Source organism: Lathyrus oleraceus, chromosome 5, assembly GCF_024323335.1.
Source record: "Lathyrus oleraceus cultivar Zhongwan6 chromosome 5, CAAS_Psat_ZW6_1.0, whole genome shotgun sequence".
NCBI lineage: Eukaryota > Viridiplantae > Streptophyta > Magnoliopsida > Fabales > Fabaceae > Lathyrus > Lathyrus oleraceus.
Window position 1 is genome coordinate 633,181,806 of NC_066583.1, and position 20,604 is coordinate 633,202,409.

The window sequence follows — 20,604 nt, forward strand, 5'->3', positions numbered from 1 at the left end:
AGTGATGAAGACTATGGAAGGTAGTTGAGGTAAATGTGAAGGGTTGTGATGGTTGGAGAGAGAGAGAGAGAGAGAGAGAGAGAGAGAGAGAGAGAGAGAGAGAGAGAGAGAGAATTTGAGATGTTAGAAAACAAAAGAGTTAGATAATAGATTTCAAATGCTGAAGATCTCTTTTATTGTGAAGCAATGAAATGCATAGGGTCTCCATGTAGAAGCGTGATTTAGTGAATGTGAAAACATATGAAGTAAATATGTGACTCTTGAATATATGAATAATGAAAGAAATTAATTAAATTTTCAAAGTCATTCACAGGAATTAATGAAAAATGTATTACCATGTAATAATGATTGCAATGAGATAATGATGCAAAAATTATCATTTAGAACATGAAATTAGCCCTCTAAATTGATTTGAGTTGGTTAAAAATGTAATAATGACGACATTTAACTTTATATATTGATAGTAGATGAATACTGAAAGAAATTAATTAAATTTTCAAAGTCATTTACAGTATTTAATGAAAAATGTATTACGAATGTAATAATGATTGCAGTGAGATAATGATACAAAAATTACCATTTAGAACATGAAATTAGTCCTCTAAATTGATTTGAATAGGTTAAAAATGTAATAATGACGATATTTAGATTTTTTTTAAAATAACCACTATTTTCAAATCAAATACCAAAATAACAACATTTTCAAACTATTTACCAAACTAACTACTTTTCAAACAAAAGAAATTACACGACAAGAGCAGGCGCCACTGTCTGTGACGCATGCATTGCTTATTTGCACTAAGGCGTCACTGCCTATGACGCATGTATGCAAATGACTAATATTGCATGCATGTGTCACTCCTCCTGACGCCACTATCTATTGCTTTTTACCAATATTGCATGCATGCAAAAGACTAATATTGCATGCATGTGCCACTCCTCCTGACGCCACTACCTATTGCTTTTTATCAATATTGCATGCATGCGCCACTCCTTCTGGCGCATGTTCAATAACATTTTGCATGCATGTGTCACTCCTTATAACGCCTCCCCTTAGTACATGCGCATTGTATTTTTTAAATAATTAAAAAAAAACAAAGCATGCACCACTGGTAGTGGCATTTGCTCTTATTGCATCATGTGCATACATGCACCACTAGAGTTAACATGCACCACTAGGGTTGATATGCGCCAGTTGCTTGCTCTTGTAATTTGTTTTGTTTGAAAAGTGATTGATTTGGTAAATAGTTTGAAAATGTAGTTATTTTGATATTTAATTTAAAAATAATAGTTATTTAAAAAAATTCCAATATTTAACTTTTATATATTGATAATAAATTTATTTAAATAAAAAATACTTATGGATTATTTTGATTTTATAAAAAATTGAACACACATTTTTTTTTGAGTAATACTACTAATATTTTAAAATTGCAACACTTGCTACAAAATTTGAACTTTACCGGGTCCATCCATGTTCTTTGACATGCATTCCATAAACCCTAGAAAATCGGAGCAAAGGGTTTATGCAAAAGTGACAATTTAACAGTTTCAAATTCTGTTTCTTCTATTACAAGTATCAAACACCACTATCACCATGAAATTTCTCAGAACGATCTTCATCCACCACATTCACAAGCGCCACCGTTTCCTCAACCCCAAACGCGCCTTTTCATCTCCATTTTCAAACTCTTCTTCAGCAGTACCACAGCCAGAGGACACAGAAACCCTACATTCTAATAGTAGGAACCAATCCACCAACAGTTGGAGCATATACGGAAAGGTAGTTGCGAAACAAAGAATCAGCAATCACAGCGATGAAGATGAAGAAACCGAGGATGGAAAACCAAGTGAGAGTGAAAATGGGAGCATGATGAATTTGAAGAATAGAAGCATAGTTAGGACGGGAACGACGACGAAGAGGGGCACTGGGAAGGTGAAAACTCAGTGGGTTTGTTACGATTGTGGGTATACTGCAGGACAATGGTGGGGAACTTGTCCTTCTTGTAACATGGTTGGCACAATGAAAGAGTTTCATGAAGCGAAAGCTAGTGATGCTGTTGATAGTAGTAAGCTTAGAAGTGGTTTATCAGTTTCTGAAGATGCAGTGAGAACTTGGCTCCCACAGCGATCTGATCAGTTGCAACCAGTTAAATTGAGTGAAGTTAACAGTGGATTCAATGAGAAGGGTTGGCGATTTCCTTTGTAAGTTTCTTTCTTTTTTTATTATAATGGCGTTGTGTTGTATGTTTGGGATTCTGTGGGTTTTAGATGATTTAGTTGTTGATTGCTATTTGGAGGTTTAGGGGTTGATTGAAATTTTGATGGACTAATCTTGATGATTTTGCGAGTATTTATTAACCGACTAAGGAATCTTCGGAAAATAGTAGAATACATGAGTTGGATTTGATTATAATACCATGCCTCAGTAGTTCTATCTGTTATCAGGTCTGGCTCTTTTGGAGATGAAGTTTCTATTGTGCTTGGCGGTGGTCTTGTACCAGGTTCGGTCCAATTTTCTTATTTGCCGTTTTTCCTTAACTATGTTTGTCTATTTTTTGGGTAGGACTAATACAAAAGAGTCACTGCATTTGGTGACTTATGTTAGTGAATGGATCATTAATGGACCACTTTTTCTGTTCCTTTTTTTCTCCTTATCAATCGGCATGATATTTGAGTTTTCATAATAATGCTTCCAACTGTAAAACCGGTTATATTGTATGGGCTAAAGTGTTGAACGATAATAAACCAACCCGGAAATAAAATAAGCTTAGCAGAGATGAGAATGATGCTTTGAAAGTGTGGAAAGATTAGACAAGATAGAATTAAGAATGACAACATTAGAGAGAAAGAGAGTTAGGGTAGCTCATATCGTAGAAAAGACGGTGGTAGCCAGACTCGGGTGGTTTAGGTACATGGACCAAAGACTTGTAGATTATGTAGTAACGAGAGTATGTCACATGGAGGGTAATTAAAGCTCTAGAGGAAGAGGAAGACTTAAAGAAATTATTAAGAACGACATAAAGATTAATGAGTTTGATAGATAGATATATGATATATGACAAAATATTATGACATCGTTTGATCCATGAAGCCGATCCTATTTAGTGGGGTAACACTTGGTTGTTGTATAAAAATGCTTCCTGCTGCTTGTTCAAGAAGTTGTGATATCTTCCTTATTCCAAGTATCTTCCTTATTTCAGGTTTATTTGATGTTTTGGCACATAATGAATTTGTTTTTCATGGGTAATTAATTTACTACCGTGGTTTTGAAGGTTCTTTGAATTTAGTTAGTGGAGATCCTGGTGTTGGGAAGAGTACACTGTTGTTGCAGGTATGCATTATTTTTTCAAAAATCTGAGGATCAATCTTCTTTAAATGGACTTTTGAACTGTCTTTAATGCTTGGTTTATCTGCGATGTTGAATTGGAAGATGGCAGCATTGATAGCAGAAGGATGCAATGGCAGTGGCGGCGAGGCCTGTCCAGTTGTATATGTCTCTGGTGAAGAGGTTTGCTTTTAATAAGTCTCATGTCATTACATTCCTATTAAAAATTTGAAGTTTTAAATGTACAAAAAATATAGATTATATTCATATTTTTCTGTCAGAAACATTTTCATATTGCTTTGATATCTCCTGTATAACATAGAATAAGTTTGAAGTTTTCCGAACACAGTTAATGCAAAATAAGGGTCTATTGACAAAAAAGGGACAGATACTGTAAATGTACTAACAATAATAACTTACTGTTCAACAGATTTGTTTGTTGTGTTATGCTAAAAAAAAGATTAAAAATTCTAAATAAGGGTTTTGAAAATGAAAACTATTGGACATTGATTCTAGGTTAATTTATAGGAAATTACTGGTATAGCTTATTTTAAACTGATCACCACTTAATATAATTTTGAATATATTTCATACTTCTATTCACCATTCCCTGGAATTTTTCCGTTCTCTTATTGGTACTTTTTAGTGCAATTTTGAAGTTTGTTTTAGAAGGGGGTTATAATGTTGAATTATTTACTATGTTAATGGTATTGTGATTGCCATTTATAGGATTTTCAATAATAGTTTTCACTTAAGGTAAACTTGTAAAATAGCTCGCAAGAGTTCACAAATCAAGTCTACGGAAGCTGGTGAATGAATCTATGTGGACTCTTGAGTTTGACAACCTTGACTGTTGTCCTTTACTTCTTTGTCTATTTATCTTATCTTTCTAAATCTTGTATTTTGCATTGTGAATAGAGATAGTCATTTATTTCATGTGATTCTTTTAAGACTATGGCACTCTGACTTAGTGATAATTTCTGTTTCATCATTTGCAGAGCCTTCAGCAAATTGGTCACAGAGCAAATCGCCTAGGGATTAAATCTGATATTTATTTGTATTCAAGTACTGATATTGAGGTATTTTCTTGGATTCTGTTAATTTGGTTTGCTGTGGCATTTTTTCTTGCTTTTTTACTCATTTTAACTCATTTTTATCATAAAGTTATTATCTTGCAGTATAAAGGAGCTTGCTCCCATATAATGCTGTTCTGTAATTGACCAGCATGGAGCATGATGTAAAGAAGTCTCAATAATTGTTTTTTATTGCCCATTTTACATGGTGTCAGGACATATTAAGGATAGCTCAGTCTCTCCCCATTCGAGCTCTGGTTGTTGATTCAATACAAACCGTTTATTTGAAAGGAATAGTAGGAAGTGCTGGAGGGATTATGCAGGTTCTGAATCTACCATATTCAATTACTCTGAAGACTTTTGAATTTATCTTGTATTTTTTTGCTGTAATGGGGCTATGGACATCCGATGGGATTGCTTTAACATGATATGTCATATGATATGGTTTTGAGGGATTTCTTTTAATTAATTTCTACCTTTCCTTACCATACTGACTTCTATATCGCTACAGTGTTGCAGTTTGGACAACCCCCTATTGTTCCGTAATACACTATTTAGTACAAAATATTGTCAAAAAGCCGCTATAGCACTATTGCATAGCGAAATTTTAACAATTCGCTATTTCCCGCTATCTGCAATTGACAACAATGGGACGGACTGATGATATAGTAATTTTTTGTTGCTTAAACTATGTAATTGATTAATTGGTTAATTTAGTTGCCTAGATGGATGGCTTACTTTCTCTATTAGCATCTGTTTGTTTTAATCTGCTCCTCAATCAAAAGCATCAAAATGCACCAATATACCTTTTAGTTTCTCATTGAAGTCAAATGCTGGTTATTGGCACATGACTTTGTATAGGTGCGTGACAGGTGAAAGAATGTACTTCAGCTTTGATGCGATTTGCTAAAACGACTAACATCCCAGTACTTTTGGTGAGCAATAGCCTCTATCAATCTTATGATTGTATCTATTTACATAGTGTCTTGTTTTGCATCATATCAACTTTTTTTAAAGACAATAATGGACATTTCCATCTTGACCCACCAAAGATTTAATCCCCTCACTCCACAAAATCAATTCAAATGTGCTAGTATGGTAGAAATTGAAATGTTTATCTGAGTCTAAAAGAGCCAGGTCATTGATTGGTGTTGCTTGCCTGTACTTCATTTATAATTTTTCCGTGGGCATGTATCTCAATATGGCTTTAATGTTTGTTAGCATTCTTGATAATCTTTGAATTTTTTTTCTCTTTTTTTTCATGTTTCAGATTGGGCATGTAACAAAATCTGGAGAGATAGCCGGGCCTCGTGTTCTGGAGCATATTGTTGATGTTGTCTTGTACTTGGAAGTTGGTACCTTGTTCCATTCATCTTTCTTTGAGTAGTCAGTACAGATGATTTGTGCCTATGAGGCTATTATTATAGTTTTATCATGAAAATTTGATAAGGGCCACTCAGTTTCAGTTTAGATGAGTTACAACAAATTTTTGCTTTATCGCATTATAATATGGGAGAAATATCCATGGTGATGTTTAAAGAAAACTATTGTAATCTTTTTTAACAATGCCTTTTTAAATTCTGTCTTTGCAATTTAGATGTCAACTTCCTCAAACAGTGATGAAATAATATTAGAAGACATAACAAAAAAGTCACAATCATAATGAGTTGAAAGGTGGTGACATGTAGTGGAACTTCCTCAATGATTTTTTTAAACTAATTGATATTTGTTTTTATGATATTGCATTTAAACTAAAATCTGACAGCTTTGTTTATAAGATATTGTATTTTATGTGTATGTTACTTATAGCTTGATTATTAGATGTCATTACAATTTTCTCCTTTCTAATTGCTTATAATTAATGCATAGGGTGAGAGGTTCACTTCATATCGAATGCTCCGCGCTGTGAAAAACCGGTTTGGATCCACTGATGAGGTATATGCCAGGACTAGTTTCCATTCAATTAAGGAACAGTTACTGATAATTACTACTCTATTTGTATCAAGATTTGTGAAAAATTGTCTTTCCGTAATACTCTCGATATCGTGTCCAGCGTGTAATAGCAAGAACTTGTTGCTCTTTTCTTATAGTATATGTATATTAGTATTTTGTGTGATGCTTAATAATTTTGAGAATGTGGATAATATCAACTTGTGTGCCATATCCTGCATATTTGGCAGTAAATTTAACTCATTATATTACAAAGGCATGAGTGATGTGTCAGTTGATCTGATGTGTGCGGGACTTCAATTTAAAATAACATTTATTTTAAAGGATTTTACATGTTAAACTTTGCCGGCCTCTCTCAAAAAGAGAAAAAAGAAACTACAAAAACAATTACTCTTTGTGTTATTATGACAATTTGTTAACAGTATCTGGGCTTCGATTTCTTTTCTTTAATCAGGATTATATGAGAAATTTGATGTTTGATCTGTCTTGTCTTTGATTTTTGTGAACAGCTTGGAGTTTTTGAGATGTCAGAATCAGGATTTCAGGCTGTTTCCAATGCCACTGAAATGTTTCTCACTGAACAAGACCCTGATTCAGATGTTTTAGTTGGGTTAGCTTTTACCGTAATAATGGATGGTTCAAGAACTTTCATAATTGAAGTTCAGGTAATTTTTGAATTATCATTCTATAAAAAACAATGGTGATGATCTTTGGCACAATGGTTTGAGTTGTTGTCATGTGACAGTGTCAAGGGTGCCATGGATTCAGCCTCTTGCAAACTCAATGCAAGGCTACTTATACTAGACCCACAATGGGTTTGACTCTTCCTTGAAGCTTTCCTGGCGGGAGTTTAATAGCATTAAGGGGCCTATTATTTATGTTATAATAAAACTGTCTTATTTTAAATAGTTAATAGGCAAAATCTTTAGAATTTATCATTCTTTTTTTGTTCTATTATTTTAAAATCATCTATTAAGAAAGTTTAAGTTTTTATCATCTCAAGCATCTTTGCGATTTACGGTGTTGATGTATAGTTGTATAAAAAGCAATAAGAGGTCAAGTTCTCTAGGGGTTTTGTTCTTTATTGGACAATTTTCTCATGAGTCAGTGTCAGAACTGATCTGTACTAGAGCTTGGCTTCTGTATATGGTGGTGAGGCCTTTGAAGAATCCTTATTGCGAATTTGTGATTATGTAACAATTTCTGCATATAATACTGTTTCTTCTCTGAGGTCCTTTAACAAAATTACTTAGACTAATTTTCAAATTTACTTTGCAGGCACTCTGCCTTTCTCAATCCCCGGTGGGAGGGTCAACTTCAAAAGTAGTTAATGGAGTTGACATAAATAGAGCTAACATGATCAAATGTGTAAGTTATTGTTGTTAATTATTAATCTTTTATTGCTTGGACAGTTGTACTCTATGGTTAATATTTTTTCGTTTATCTTAATGAGAAAATTAACTTAAGGAATACTTGAGCTGGATATTGATTTTCTTCTTTAAAGTATAAGCTGCTGCATTGGAACTTGTTCGGCTGTGCATTGATTATTACCCTGTTTCTTATTCTGCAGGTTCTTATAAAGCAAGCAGGTCTTCATATCCCAGTAAGTGTAAATTAATTAATAAATTTGATTTATTCTGTTGGAAATTCTGCCTTCATTGTGCTCCTAGCCACCTAATTACGGCATTTGGATTACCTTCATTGCGGCCTTCAATACCTTCATTGTGTTGGGTGTGAAGGTGTGAATTTAGTCCCACAATACCTAGAGATATGAGATATGTAGTGTTTATAAAACTTGGGCAGCCCTCATTTTACAAACTAGTTTTGTAAATGTCTGGAGTTAGGCTCAACTCAAACTCTATGATATCCTTACAAGTTCATTGTTCCTCTCGATGTATTTTTTCAGAGTGGTTTCACATGTTTCACTCGAATATATTCACATGTTTGCACTATAACACACAATAATACAAATTCTGCACCAGCAACATTCAATTCAACATTCAATTAAAAAAAAAGATATTCTCCAAACTTTTTGTCTTCCAAAGTAGTTATCTGCCATTTTCATGTCTCTTTAATTCTTAAAATATAACTGGTGGGAATATATATTCATTTGATATTTGTATTCTTGTTCTTATATTCTATCTCCTTATGTTTTCTGTGTACAATAGTCTGTGCATTTGAATGTTGTTAGTGGATTGACATTGACTGAGACTGCTGGAGATCTTGCAATAGCAGCTGCAATTTGCAGCAGGTTGGTATTCTAATTTGTTTGAAATGGTTAATATATTATGTGAATTGAGGGGCTTATTGTTCATCTTTTAAACTCCTTGTCTGGAAAATAAGTTAACTAGGACTGTTGCATGTGCGCCTTTTTTTCCAATATAACATTCTATATCTTTGTTTCATTTAGTTGTGTGTTTTTTTGGTTCCAGTTTCTTGGAGTACCCTATTCCAAAGGGCATTGCTTTCATTGGTGAAATTGGTCTTAGTGGAGAGCTTCGCACGGTGAGCTTGTTCTTTCTGATGTTAGATGTTCCTACTTAAAGACAAGTTTCATGTCCTCAATTTATAGCTGTATGCCTGATATTTATATTACAAGGTTTAATGATGTGATAGTGTGATAGGGCAAGTCAAGCATTTTACTGATTCATCCTCACTTTGCATCAGAGATTGTGATATAACTGTGGACCCAATTACTGCTAAAGGCAAAACCTGGTTCCGAAAATGCTGTACAAATCTACTTTGGCATGCGAAAAACTAATTAAGAGGAAATAACTACTGTGAAGCATGCATAGGATCTGTTTAAACTGAGGAATTTTAGATGTAGCGAGTTTCGTGTTTTTTTTTGTTCCTTTCAATTTTCAGTTTATAAATCTCATGGCCAAGGGGGTTTCTTTGGCTGAGAGCATTGCCCTTACAGTTCTTCACTATGTGCTAGTATTTTATCCGTAAAGCACTCTCATCTTATTAAATAGGAATTTATTCCTTTTAGTATTAGGCTGTCTGAGCTTGTTGAAACTGTGCAACCTAGAGAAAATTCCAAGACACCGTCTTGGATGCTTTGTATTTCTATAGATATGGTTGTTTAGTTGCCGTGCTTTTAGAATCATTCTTTGTTTCAAGCCAAATTGTAACACTTTTGTTTATTTATTTATTGTATCGAGCATTAACCTGGTTGTTTGATTCTTTAATGATGCAGGTTCCTAGAATCGACAAAAGAGTACACGCATTGGCAAAGTTGGGTTACAAAACCTGTGTAGTACCAAAGCAAGCAGTAAAAGCTTTAGGAACTGAAGGTCTAGAAAATATTAAAATAGTAGGATGCAAGAATCTGAAGGAGTTTATTAATGTAGTATTCAGTAGATAAATACAATTAAAACAAGCTGCTAAAATTGTGCAGATCTCTTTGTTTTGTAAGATGTACAATTTGACACTTTCAGAAGTTTGTAAATATAGATATACTATAGTTTTGTTTGTCTTGTGTCAATTATGTAATTTGTTGTTACAAGCATTAAATTTGCTGAAGTAACTCGCCAATTTTAAAGGCATTATTATAATTTATAACTATGACTTAACACACTTTCTTCTACTTCTGATGTGTTCTGTTCATTCTGCTTTTGCTTCTTCTGTGATATGTAGAGGATTCACAAAACTGGGCTGATGGGTGGAGGACAGTAACCTTGCCCACATCCTGTCTGTTATCACAACCCTCTTCTGCCCCTCATTTATAAGCTGCACATACAAAATAACATTTTCACTTATGGTAAACTAATGATATAACACTGATACAATGTCCTATACAAAGCAAAAACAAAGCATAGTGCAGAAAAAAGGTGTCAAATATTTTGTTTGTTCGGTCGAAGTAAAGGGAGTATCTGCTATTTCGTCAAACTCACTGGTAGTCTTAACAGACACAATGTGGTGGCATGTGAAAAGCTACAATTTGAAGCTTAAGCTTAGCTGTTCGATTGCATGTGTTTCACTGTGATTACTAAAACTATGCGGATGTGATATCAAAGAGTCACAGTAACTTACATGAAATGGAATGTAACAGTTTCGGCCATTAACTGGGCCAACTGTGAAGCCTGTGTATCCAGCCATTGCACCATGGACGGCACTTTGAGCAAGTAAGGTGCAAAACACATTATCAGATGCATTACTTGGAATAGCACGAATCATGTAAGTAGGATCTGCAACACAATTTTTATTCACTGCATTTTGTTCTTTGATTTATTAACAATACAAATACAGTTCCAAATAAAGAACTCACCAATGTACTTCAAATTTATAGCCATTTTTTTACTTCTTGCAAAGTGATCCTACAGTAGATACAAACATTTTAGTGTAAGATAATAAAAACTAAAGGAAAACACACTGACCATAATAACAGTAAGGGAAAACTTTGAGATTCCTTACCTTAATTTTCAGAGATAACCAAAGACCAACATCATGAAACAAGTCATCTGAAGCAGCATCTGGCCTATTCTTATTAGATTTGTCACTAGGAAGAATTAGCTCCTGACCTGCACCTTCCGCTATTACTATAACCATGTGTCCTTGTTCTCTCAGTCTTTTCTCAATGAACTCCAATACTCCACCTGGTCCCTCAAGGTAAAACGGTGATTCCGGAATCAAACAACAGTCCACATCCCGGCTTGCAAGAGTTGCATACATGGCTATAAATCCTGCATCAATATGCCACCATAACAACTAACCATGAGTGCTCAACAGTGTTTCAAAAACAAAGCTGAACAGTTCGGTACAACCAGTTGAACCGGAAATCAGACAATTTGTCAGAATGAAGCTTACCACTGCAACGCCCCATTAACTTCACAACACCAATACCATTCTCAGCACTCTCTGCTTCAACATGAGCAGAATTAATAGCTCTTTGTGCCTCTTCAACAGCAGTGTCAAAACCAATTGACTTGTCAATAACCTAATTCAGATACAGAACAACATTACTTTTTTCAGTAAAACTACATAACAGGAGTATAGAACTTTTACATATACAGTAAAAGCATCCTTACAGGAATATCATTATCAATAGTTTTCGGAATTCCAACCACTGCAACTTTCAATCCTCGTCTTCTAATTTCCTGACAGAATTGTTTCGGTTAGAGATCAAACTCAGGTGTTTCTGATCGGTTCGACCATAATTAAAACTCGTTAACCACTTGAGTCTAACCAATCCGTTCTCATAATAGATCATAAAAAGCATTCAAACTACATCAATTAAATCACTACCTCAAAAATCATAGCTGCTTCGTTTTGAGTTCCGAATCCTCCGAGTATATAAACCTGATTAATGCCTCGATCCTGAATACTGTCGACAATCTTTGAGGTATCATGTCCTCCATACGATGTCTTCAAAATGGTTCCACCGCGTTTGTGGATATCGTTGACAATCTTTGGTGTTAAAGGAATTGTATTTCTCGAGTAAAAACCTCTATATCCACCCTACATTCAACCAAACCACTACAATCTAGATCATATTTTAATGAAACAAAATCAAGAAAATTGAGCAGTGTCATATAAATTATACACACCTCAATTCCCAAAACTTTGTGCACTCCATACATATGGTATAATCCACAAACTAATTCTCTAATCACTGTATTCAAACCAGGACAAAGACCACCACATGTAACAATACAAGCATACACTTCCTTTGAATCAAAATATACCTGCAAAACATTCACTTCATTTTACATATGTGCAAGCCAGTGTTTCACTTTCTATCAAAGAAAAAAGAGAAACTAACCTTCTGAGCAGGTCCAGCACGTCGAAAAAGTGTCCCTCTTGAACTATTTTTATGAACAACTATCTATAAAAAAAGGAAACAGTTTCGAATTATTAACTCGGAAACAATGAAAGAATAGTAGAATTATATTAGAGGATGAGAAACAGAACCGAATGTTGCAAAACGACTTACCTGTTGCGCAACGGTATCATCTTGATTCACATAATACTGTCTGTGGAAACATGAATTAACCAGCTTAATCACTGAATAACAATTGACAGAATCAAACTTTCCTATTAAGCCCTTATTGAACAAGTGATTTTAGAGAGTTAAAAACAGCTTATGAGGAAATTGATTAAAAACAGCTTATGCACATGTGTTTCTATAAAATCATAACTGAAACACACACTCGAATGAAATTGATCACATACTTGACAACTGCATAAGAAGGATTATCTTGTAATGGGTCAGGATATGTCTGCATGATCAATCAAAAGCAGAAAAAAATCATGAAACACAATCATAAATTTATGTATCATTCAAACAACACTGAAATCAAACCAAACATGATTAGAATCAGCCATGAAAAAGAGAAAGAGTTAGTACAACATACAGGAAGATCAGGGATGTAATCAGACAAGTGAGGAACATCCTCAAGTAAAGAGTCAGAAACATAGGAAGTTGCAGAATCTAGCATGCTGTTCTTTTTCCGCAGGTTTCACCCACTTCTTCAACTATCTTTACTTTTCCTACCAAAAACACACACCTGTAACTATATATATATATATATATATAAAGAGAAAGGCATAGTTATTGCCGTATGAAATAAAATAATAATTAAGTGATCATGATTCATGTGGCGGGTTTTACATTGGAACCAACTGAATTTCCATAGCAAAATTATTATTACTTATTAGTATTCATGATTCATAAGGAGGTTTAACCTTTAATTAAGTTGAAAAGCCACCAAATTATCAATAGTTTATAGGGTCAATTTATTTTAAAAAGTAAACACAGTTAAAAACTTTATAGGTTTGTTATTGATTTTTGTTTCTTTGTTCCATTTTGAGAATATTGGTGCATCACTTTCACTTTTTCTTTGTATGCTCATATATCCACTAGGTGCATAAGGTTCATTGCCTAACTAAACCATCACCCAAACCAAATGTGTGACATTAAAAAGAAAGCAACCATTTAATTTTCCTTTTTCATGGTCATTGTTTTTTTCTTTATTTTTGCATCAAGTATTGTTCAGCCGTCGCACTCAGAGAAAGTGTTGCGCCCCACCACCACTCACATGCTTTCATTTTTCTGCTTCTGGGGCATGAAAGTAAAAGAGATTATTCTTGTCAAATATAATAGGGTTAAAATACATCTTACTTTGAAGGAATTTCGATTTATACTTTAAAATATTTTTTTTGGATTTCAAAAATTCACAACTTTTAAAAATTAATCTCAATAGGATTTGAACCTTAAACCTTTGTTATTCAAAGGGCATCCCAATCAACAGGCTGCATTGGTTGTTTGTGTTATGGGTTGCAAAATATATACTCTTTAGGGTGGAATATGATTGTTGATGAAGACAATGAAAGTTTATGTATTATTTTCAATCAAAGTGGAGATTATTGGGATTGGTTGAAAATATACATGTTGAAGAAATGCGTTGGAGGAGGAAGGAATGCATACGAGAACATGAGAAAAAAAATGAATCAACTAAATAGGAAGTCGAGAAGAACTATTTTGCAGAGCTGATAAAAAATCAACTAAAAATGAAGTCGAGAAGAACTATTTTTGCCCACCAAAAAAAGAGAAGGAAGAAGAACACACGAAAGGAAGCACAATGGAACAAAGTACGGAGATAGAGAACAATGACACACTACTACGAAAAACACATATAATGACGGTTGTGAAACACATATAATGAAGGTTTCATATCCGTTGTTAGGTAGCGTGTGATTGTATATATGTTGGTTTCCACAACAAACGAGTGACTGTGGTTATACGTTAGGTAATACGATACTTATAACAACGGATAATGAAAACAACCGTTGTGAAATAATGTATAGGTCCTGGGTTTGAATTCTAAAAACACCATTCTTGCATTTTAACATTTCACAACAGTTATTTGTTCCAACCATGGTGGTATGTGTAAGAGTTTATAATAAAATATGTGATTGCTTGTTTTTCCTTGGTCCTCATTAACCATATAAACAATTCAAATAGATTTTTGAGATGATAATCAGAAAAATTAAATTATTCTTGAAAACCAACTTAAACGGTCCAATGTTTTTCAAATTGTATGTATCCTGTAATTCATGATTTCCTAATTAACACATATAATTTGATTCAATCCCAAATTCTTCAAAGTAATGATGATGAATGAATGTCTTTTAAGTCTTTCACACAATTTGATTTCCTCTTTTTTTTTTCTAGTATATTTTTCAAACATCAAATTTTGTGTGAAAGACTCAGACTGACATCCATTTATCATCATTGTTTTGAAGAAATTGTGGCATTGATTCAAATTCTATGGGCTAAAGAGGAAATCATGAATTGCAAGATGCATGCAATTCGAAAAACATTGGATTATCTAAGTTGTTTTTCAAGATAATTTAACGTTTCTGATTATCATCTCAAAAATCTATTTAAATGAATGCAAGTCCAATGAGGGGTTAGTGAAACAAACAATCACATATGATATAACAAACTCACTAACAACATTTATAAACAAAAACATCAATTAATTAACATAGATTGAGAGAACTTGATAACTAACCGTTCTTGAAAAATTAAGACAAACTTGTAAAATGAAAGGAGGATGAAATCGAGGAGAAAATTGCAGGCTTGTGTTAAATTTGAATGGATGTCATTCTAGATTTATCACACAAGTTTGCATCTTTCACTCCAACTTCATCCTTTTTTTTTATTTTTTCTTCATAGCAACACAAATCAATTGTAATCCTACAAACACCGTGAAAAAAAAACATGTAACATAAACTAGCAACACAAATAAATTGTAACATAACATAAACAACATGTTTCACATGATTTTTCAACAACAACAACCAATAACAAATCATGTGAAACATAAAAGGCTTAAATCTCCATGCCTAGTTGAATTCGTGCAGTTATCAAAGTCTTCATAATTCTCAAGGTCTTCATTTGATTTGGAATCAGTTGCACCCAGATTCATTAGGTCCTTCACAATAGCCTCTACCTTCCTTATATTTTCGGAGTTAAAGTTCTTGATAAGAATATTCTTATAGCCTATTTCACCAGACGGTTCAACAACATTAATGTGATCCCTAACAACTTCAGCTTCCTTGGCTTTGTTCAACCATAATTCTAACATATCAATAACATTCTTTGAAGCCTCAATCTCGTGGATAAGTTTGCTCTCATTATTCATGTTAAGAGAATGATCTGGAATCTGAGAGAAATATCTAAAATCTGAACAAGAAGAGGAATCTTTTTTAAAAAAATTATACAACAACATACAACAATAATAAAATCCATAAACTCTCGAATAAGAAGAAAATCATGTGAAACTTAACAACAACATATATGAAAACGAGAGAATAAAGAAGACGAAAAATATCTTTATGTATGAATAACAAGATTTAGACTATACTGTATAATAGGAAAGTTAATGGCGAAGAAGAAGAGAGAAAATGTGTGCTAGGATTTTGCTGTGAGAGATAAGGTGATATTGTCAAGAAGTGAGAGATAATTCGTTTATATATGGGTATACACTTTTACCCGAGTCGTATTCAAAAACTATGATGAGATGTAATAACTTTCACAACGGTTGACATTAACAACCGTGGTTATAGATATTTTAATTTTAATATATATATATATATATATATATATATATATATATATATATATATATATATATATATATTAAGGATAACATTCATTATAACTAAAAAATAGAAAATTGTTGGAGCTGAGATTCGAATCATGTCACTCCATGAATGTATAATCACAGTTAATTAGTTTGACCGTAATGCAATGTTTTTTTCCCGTAAATATAAAAAAATAAAGCACGTTAAAAAATGAGATATTATCATAGTTAACTGTCAGACTGTTGTAATTTAGTGTTACCTAAGATATATTGTAGTAGTAACACAATTATTATAGCGGATGAGAAGAAAAGGAAACTGAATGAATACAATAGTAAGGGCTACAATGAGAGTGAAACAACGGTGATAAACGTGGAAAAAGAAAGACGAGAAAAGCAACATATGACATATATCATGGACGGTGGAAAAGTAAACGAAAGGAACTTTTTATTGGTAGGACGTGATAGTCAAGCCTGTCACGAGAAATGAGTTTTGTTAGCTGGAACATTCAGGGACTAGGAAACCCGAGTGTAGTTCTAACAATTTGGGACCTCGTTCGAAAGCATAAACCGAGTGTTTTGTTTCTTTGTGAAACACCCGTACACGCAAACAAGGTTGAGGAAATTCATACCAGATTGGGCTTTGACGATTCTTTCGCAGTAGATACAATTGGAAGGGGTAGTGGCTTAGCATGTTTGTGGAAGTCACCTTATGATTGTTGTTGAGAATCTGTTATCAATCAATTAGTATTGATTGATATTCAATTAGTCATAAGTGTAAATTATATTATTATTTATTGTGTATAACTCTTTTGAATATAAATACATAACATATGTGATCATATTAGACACACAGAGATACAATTACAACCTGGTATCAGAGCCTCGTTTAATGGGCCATTTACTATGATTTCCGTTATCAGGCCACCACCATTTAATTTCACACTCCAGTTGTCTAGTCCTAAGTGTGAGTGGGTGTATTAAGAGTCCCACATCAGATAATATATGGCTTGGACATGTGTTTATAAGTTGGGGCAGTCTTTATTATACCAATCGGTTTTATAGGATTGTGTTAGACCCGACCACACTTATTAACATGCACGTGGAGACTATTTCAGCCCACAAAAGGAATGATGAAGCCGACAAACAAGTCTTGAATTGCCAGGAACCGTAAAACCTAGAGGTTGATCCATACACACTTCCTCCTCCAATTCTCCGTGTAAAAAGAATTTTTTAATGTCCAACTGATGAAGCGACCAATGATTAATAGCAGCCATTGCAAGGAAGAGACAGACTGAACTAATCTTGGCCATTGGAGAAAAATTGTCACCATAATCAAGGCCAAATATTTGTGTGTATGCCTTAGCTACCAAACAAGCTTTGAAACGATCAATCTGACCATCTGGTCCAACTTTCATTGTATAAACTCATCGACATCCCACTATAGTTTTGTCGAAAGGTAAAGTAACAATGTCCCAAGTGTTATTTGAATGCAATGCAGCCATTTCTTCCACCATCACCTGACGCCAATTGGGATCAGTCATAGCTTCATTTGTAGACTTATGAATAGACACATAATCCAAAGTCGACACAAAAGAAACATAGGAAGTATAGAGACAATCATAATTTAAAACACAAGCATATTTAGGTTTTGGGTTATGATATCGAATACCTTTTTGTAATGCTATTGGAAAGTCAAGTTCAGGTAACGTAGCTGGAGGAATAGTTAGAGTAGGAGGTGGTGCTGGTGGATTAATATCATATCTAAACTCCGATGGACGGGGTGCCCGTCGTTGGTAGACCTACAATGGAGATTTAATGGAAGTGGGGGATGAAAGAAGGGATATCTCGAACATCTGAATTACAAATCTCATCGGGTGACATTGAGGCAGAGAGAAAAGGTGAATCTTCAAAGAATGTAACATTAGAGGAAACAATGTATCGTTGAAGTTGAGGACAAAAACAATGACATCCCTTTTGTATACGTGAGTATCCTAGACAAATACATTTGAGAGATTTTACGGAAAGTTTGGCTTTACCTGGACTAAAATCATGAACAAAACATGTGCAACCAAAAAATACAAAGAGGAATAGGGTAGAGATCATATTTCATATTCAATATAGAGTATGGAATCTGATCTTTAAGGACCGATGAAGATATTCAGTTGATAAGGTGACATGCTGTGAGGAGAGAATCACCCAAAAAATGAGAATGTACATTATGGTGAAGTAAAAGAGTTTGTACGGTTTTAACTAAATGACGATTCTTTCGTTCAGCAACACAATTATGTTGTGGTGTATGAGCACATCATGGTTGATGAATAATTCGTTGTGTGATGTTAAAAAGGATTAAAATTGGGATGACACATACTCACGAGCTTGGTTTGGTCAATTAAGTTTTGCCTTGATATTGTTTGGTATGACTAGATGTGAAGCAAATCACTCTGTTTTCTTCCTTCACTCCTCCACCGGTCAGTGCGTCTTTCTTGTGGTCTATGTTGATGACATTTTTATCACTAGAGATGATACATAGGGTATCCAGCGACTTAAAACTCATCTTTTAAAAAAATTTCAGACAAAAGATTTGGATCCACTCAAATACTTCTTAAGTATTGAAGTTGCTCAGTCCTTATCAGGCATTGGAATTAACCAACGTAAGTATGCATTAGACATCCTAACTAAAACTGGTTTGCTTGACTGTCATCTAATTGATACTCTTATGGATCCCAACGTCAAGCTTCTTCCGGGTCAGGGGAAGCTGTTGAAAGACCTGGGAAGATATCAACGTTTAATGGGTAGACTCAATTATCTTACCATCACCAAACGAATATTACTTTTGCAGTGAGTATTGTGAGTCAGTTCATGAACGCTCCTTGTGATACTCATTGGAATGCAGTTACTCAGATTCTCAGATATATAAATAATGCATCAGGAATAGGCATATTATATGAAGATAAGGGTGATGCTAAAATCACGTGTTATTCATATGCAAATTGAGCATGATCATCGTCGAATAGGAGATCCACTTCTGGATATTATGTTCTTATTGGAGGAAGTATGATCTCATGGAGGAGTAAGAAATAAAACACAATTGCACTATCTAATGTTGAAGCTGAATATCGTGTTATGGTAGCAGCATCAAAGGAACTTGCACGACTTGAGAATTTGCTCTCAAAACTTAGGTTGGAAGACCTTCATGCCACAAAACTCAACTGCGACAATCAAGCGACATTTCACATTGCATCCAATCTGGTTTTTCAGAAACGAATCAAGCACATAAAAATAAATTGTCACTATGTAAGAGACAAGGTACTATCAGGAGAAATAACCACAAAATTTGTTAAATCTGAAGATCAACTAGCCGATATGTTTACCAAGTCTCTCAAGGGTTCTTGAGTGAATTATATTTGTAACAAGCTCGAATCATACAATATATACAATTCGTCTTGAGGGGGAGTGTTAAGAATCCGTTATTAATCAATTGGTATTGATTGATATTCAATTAGTCATAAGTGTAAATTATATTATTACCTGTTGTGTATACCTCTTTTGCATATAAATATACAACATGTGTGATCATATTAGACACACAGAGATACGATAACGGATTCTCAACAATTGTCATTTAATCAAATACTCGACAAATTTCATCATTATGGATGTAACATCCCTAATTTTAATAAGTTATATTTTCTAATATCCATATATATTTTCATGATATGAATTAGTAGCTATTATATTTTAGACGATTTGAGGTAAATGTGTAACACCCTTCTAAAATACCTCAATAATTAATTAAAACAACATAATATAAATCAGAGTAGATATGCAATTTCAGGGTGTCACACTTGACACTTCACACCATTCACCAAAATATCTTGTCATGCTCATTTATTAATCAAAATAAAACATTGCACAATTCGCAGCGGATAGAAATCCAACAACATGCAAACCATGTAACACATTACATGTAAAGTTGTTCAACAACCACAAATGAAAACAAAGTAAACATCCCGTCCCGATGTTACATATACCAGAGCATGACCCACTAAGGAACTACACTAGACTCCAAGCACTAGCTTCTACTCAATCACTGCTCGTTACCTGAAACATAGTTGTAAGGGTGAGTTCCTCAATCGATATAATAAGCATTATAAAATATCATGTAATGCTAAGTAAATTAACACATTCATCACCCTAATCATATCACACATTCAGCAACGGCAACATCACTCATAATCATACTCAACACAAACACAAAACACACGTATAATATTGGAATACATCCATTCATATTATACGCCATACATACATTATGAAATGAGACTCCATGCATGCGGTACCGACTATTCGTGAACACATAGTTCAACCTCACCGATCAAACCCAGATACGGTTACCAAGCTCACTAGCCCCACTCATTTGAGACCTAGTGACTCACTCACTAATTCCTCACCATGGGAATTAGCTACCACCATAAAGGCTATGCTATGCACGCTAAATCACCTAGCATGCAAACATCAACAACAATCCACAACGGACATATGCTCACACTCTAAGCCATAAACAGTCCATCCACACTTGCATACATAATAGATATATTCACAGCATTATGCATACCGTCATACATCATCAGCATATTTGTCACAGAATCATATCATGCCA

General features: G+C 34.0%; 2 protein-coding genes across 5 annotated transcripts in view; one reads left to right on the top strand and one right to left on the bottom strand.

Moving 5' to 3' along the window:
• Nucleotides 1-1,436: 1,436 nt before the first annotated feature.
• LOC127087413 (uncharacterized) overlaps nt 1,437-20,604 on the top strand; it is a 30,551-nt gene continuing 11,383 nt past the window's right edge. The window contains exons 1-15 of one of the 2 annotated variants that reach the window (XM_051028304.1): nt 1,437-2,205; nt 2,449-2,504; nt 3,276-3,334; nt 3,434-3,511; nt 4,327-4,407; nt 4,617-4,724; nt 5,274-5,336; nt 5,672-5,752; nt 6,271-6,336; nt 6,861-7,016; nt 7,630-7,719; nt 7,922-7,954; nt 8,520-8,602; nt 8,784-8,856; nt 9,551-9,825. In XM_051028304.1, the coding sequence (XP_050884261.1) occupies nt 1,598-2,205; nt 2,449-2,504; nt 3,276-3,334; nt 3,434-3,511; nt 4,327-4,407; nt 4,617-4,724; nt 5,274-5,336; nt 5,672-5,752; nt 6,271-6,336; nt 6,861-7,016; nt 7,630-7,719; nt 7,922-7,954; nt 8,520-8,602; nt 8,784-8,856; nt 9,551-9,718 (1,803 nt within the window). In that variant the 5' untranslated portion in view covers nt 1,437-1,597 and the 3' untranslated portion in view covers nt 9,719-9,825. Of the gene's footprint in view, nt 2,206-2,448; nt 2,505-3,275; nt 3,335-3,433; nt 3,512-4,326; nt 4,408-4,616; nt 4,725-5,273; nt 5,337-5,671; nt 5,753-6,270; nt 6,337-6,860; nt 7,017-7,629; nt 7,720-7,921; nt 7,955-8,519; nt 8,603-8,783; nt 8,857-9,550; nt 9,826-20,604 lie in introns of those variants that run through there. The other variant, XM_051028305.1, reaches the window with a different exon arrangement.
• LOC127087414 (ATP-dependent 6-phosphofructokinase 3) lies at nt 9,674-13,103 on the bottom strand. 3 transcript variants are annotated; one of them, XM_051028308.1, is made up of 13 exons: nt 12,965-13,103; nt 12,708-12,843; nt 12,526-12,572; nt 12,287-12,326; nt 12,116-12,178; nt 11,901-12,038; nt 11,599-11,811; nt 11,382-11,450; nt 11,161-11,290; nt 10,768-11,036; nt 10,622-10,670; nt 10,387-10,541; nt 9,674-10,083 (listed from the first exon to the last, which is right to left on the bottom strand). In XM_051028308.1, exons 2-13 carry the CDS (start codon nt 12,789-12,791, stop codon nt 9,958-9,960), a joined length of 1,383 nt encoding a protein of 460 aa, XP_050884265.1. In that variant the 5' UTR covers nt 12,792-12,843; nt 12,965-13,103; the 3' UTR covers nt 9,674-9,957. The 3 variants fall into 3 exon arrangements, with proteins under 3 accessions (XP_050884265.1, XP_050884264.1, XP_050884263.1); XM_051028307.1 differs by having other exon boundaries at nt 13,039-13,057; XM_051028306.1 differs by lacking the exon at nt 12,965-13,103 and having other exon boundaries at nt 12,287-12,357; nt 12,708-12,784.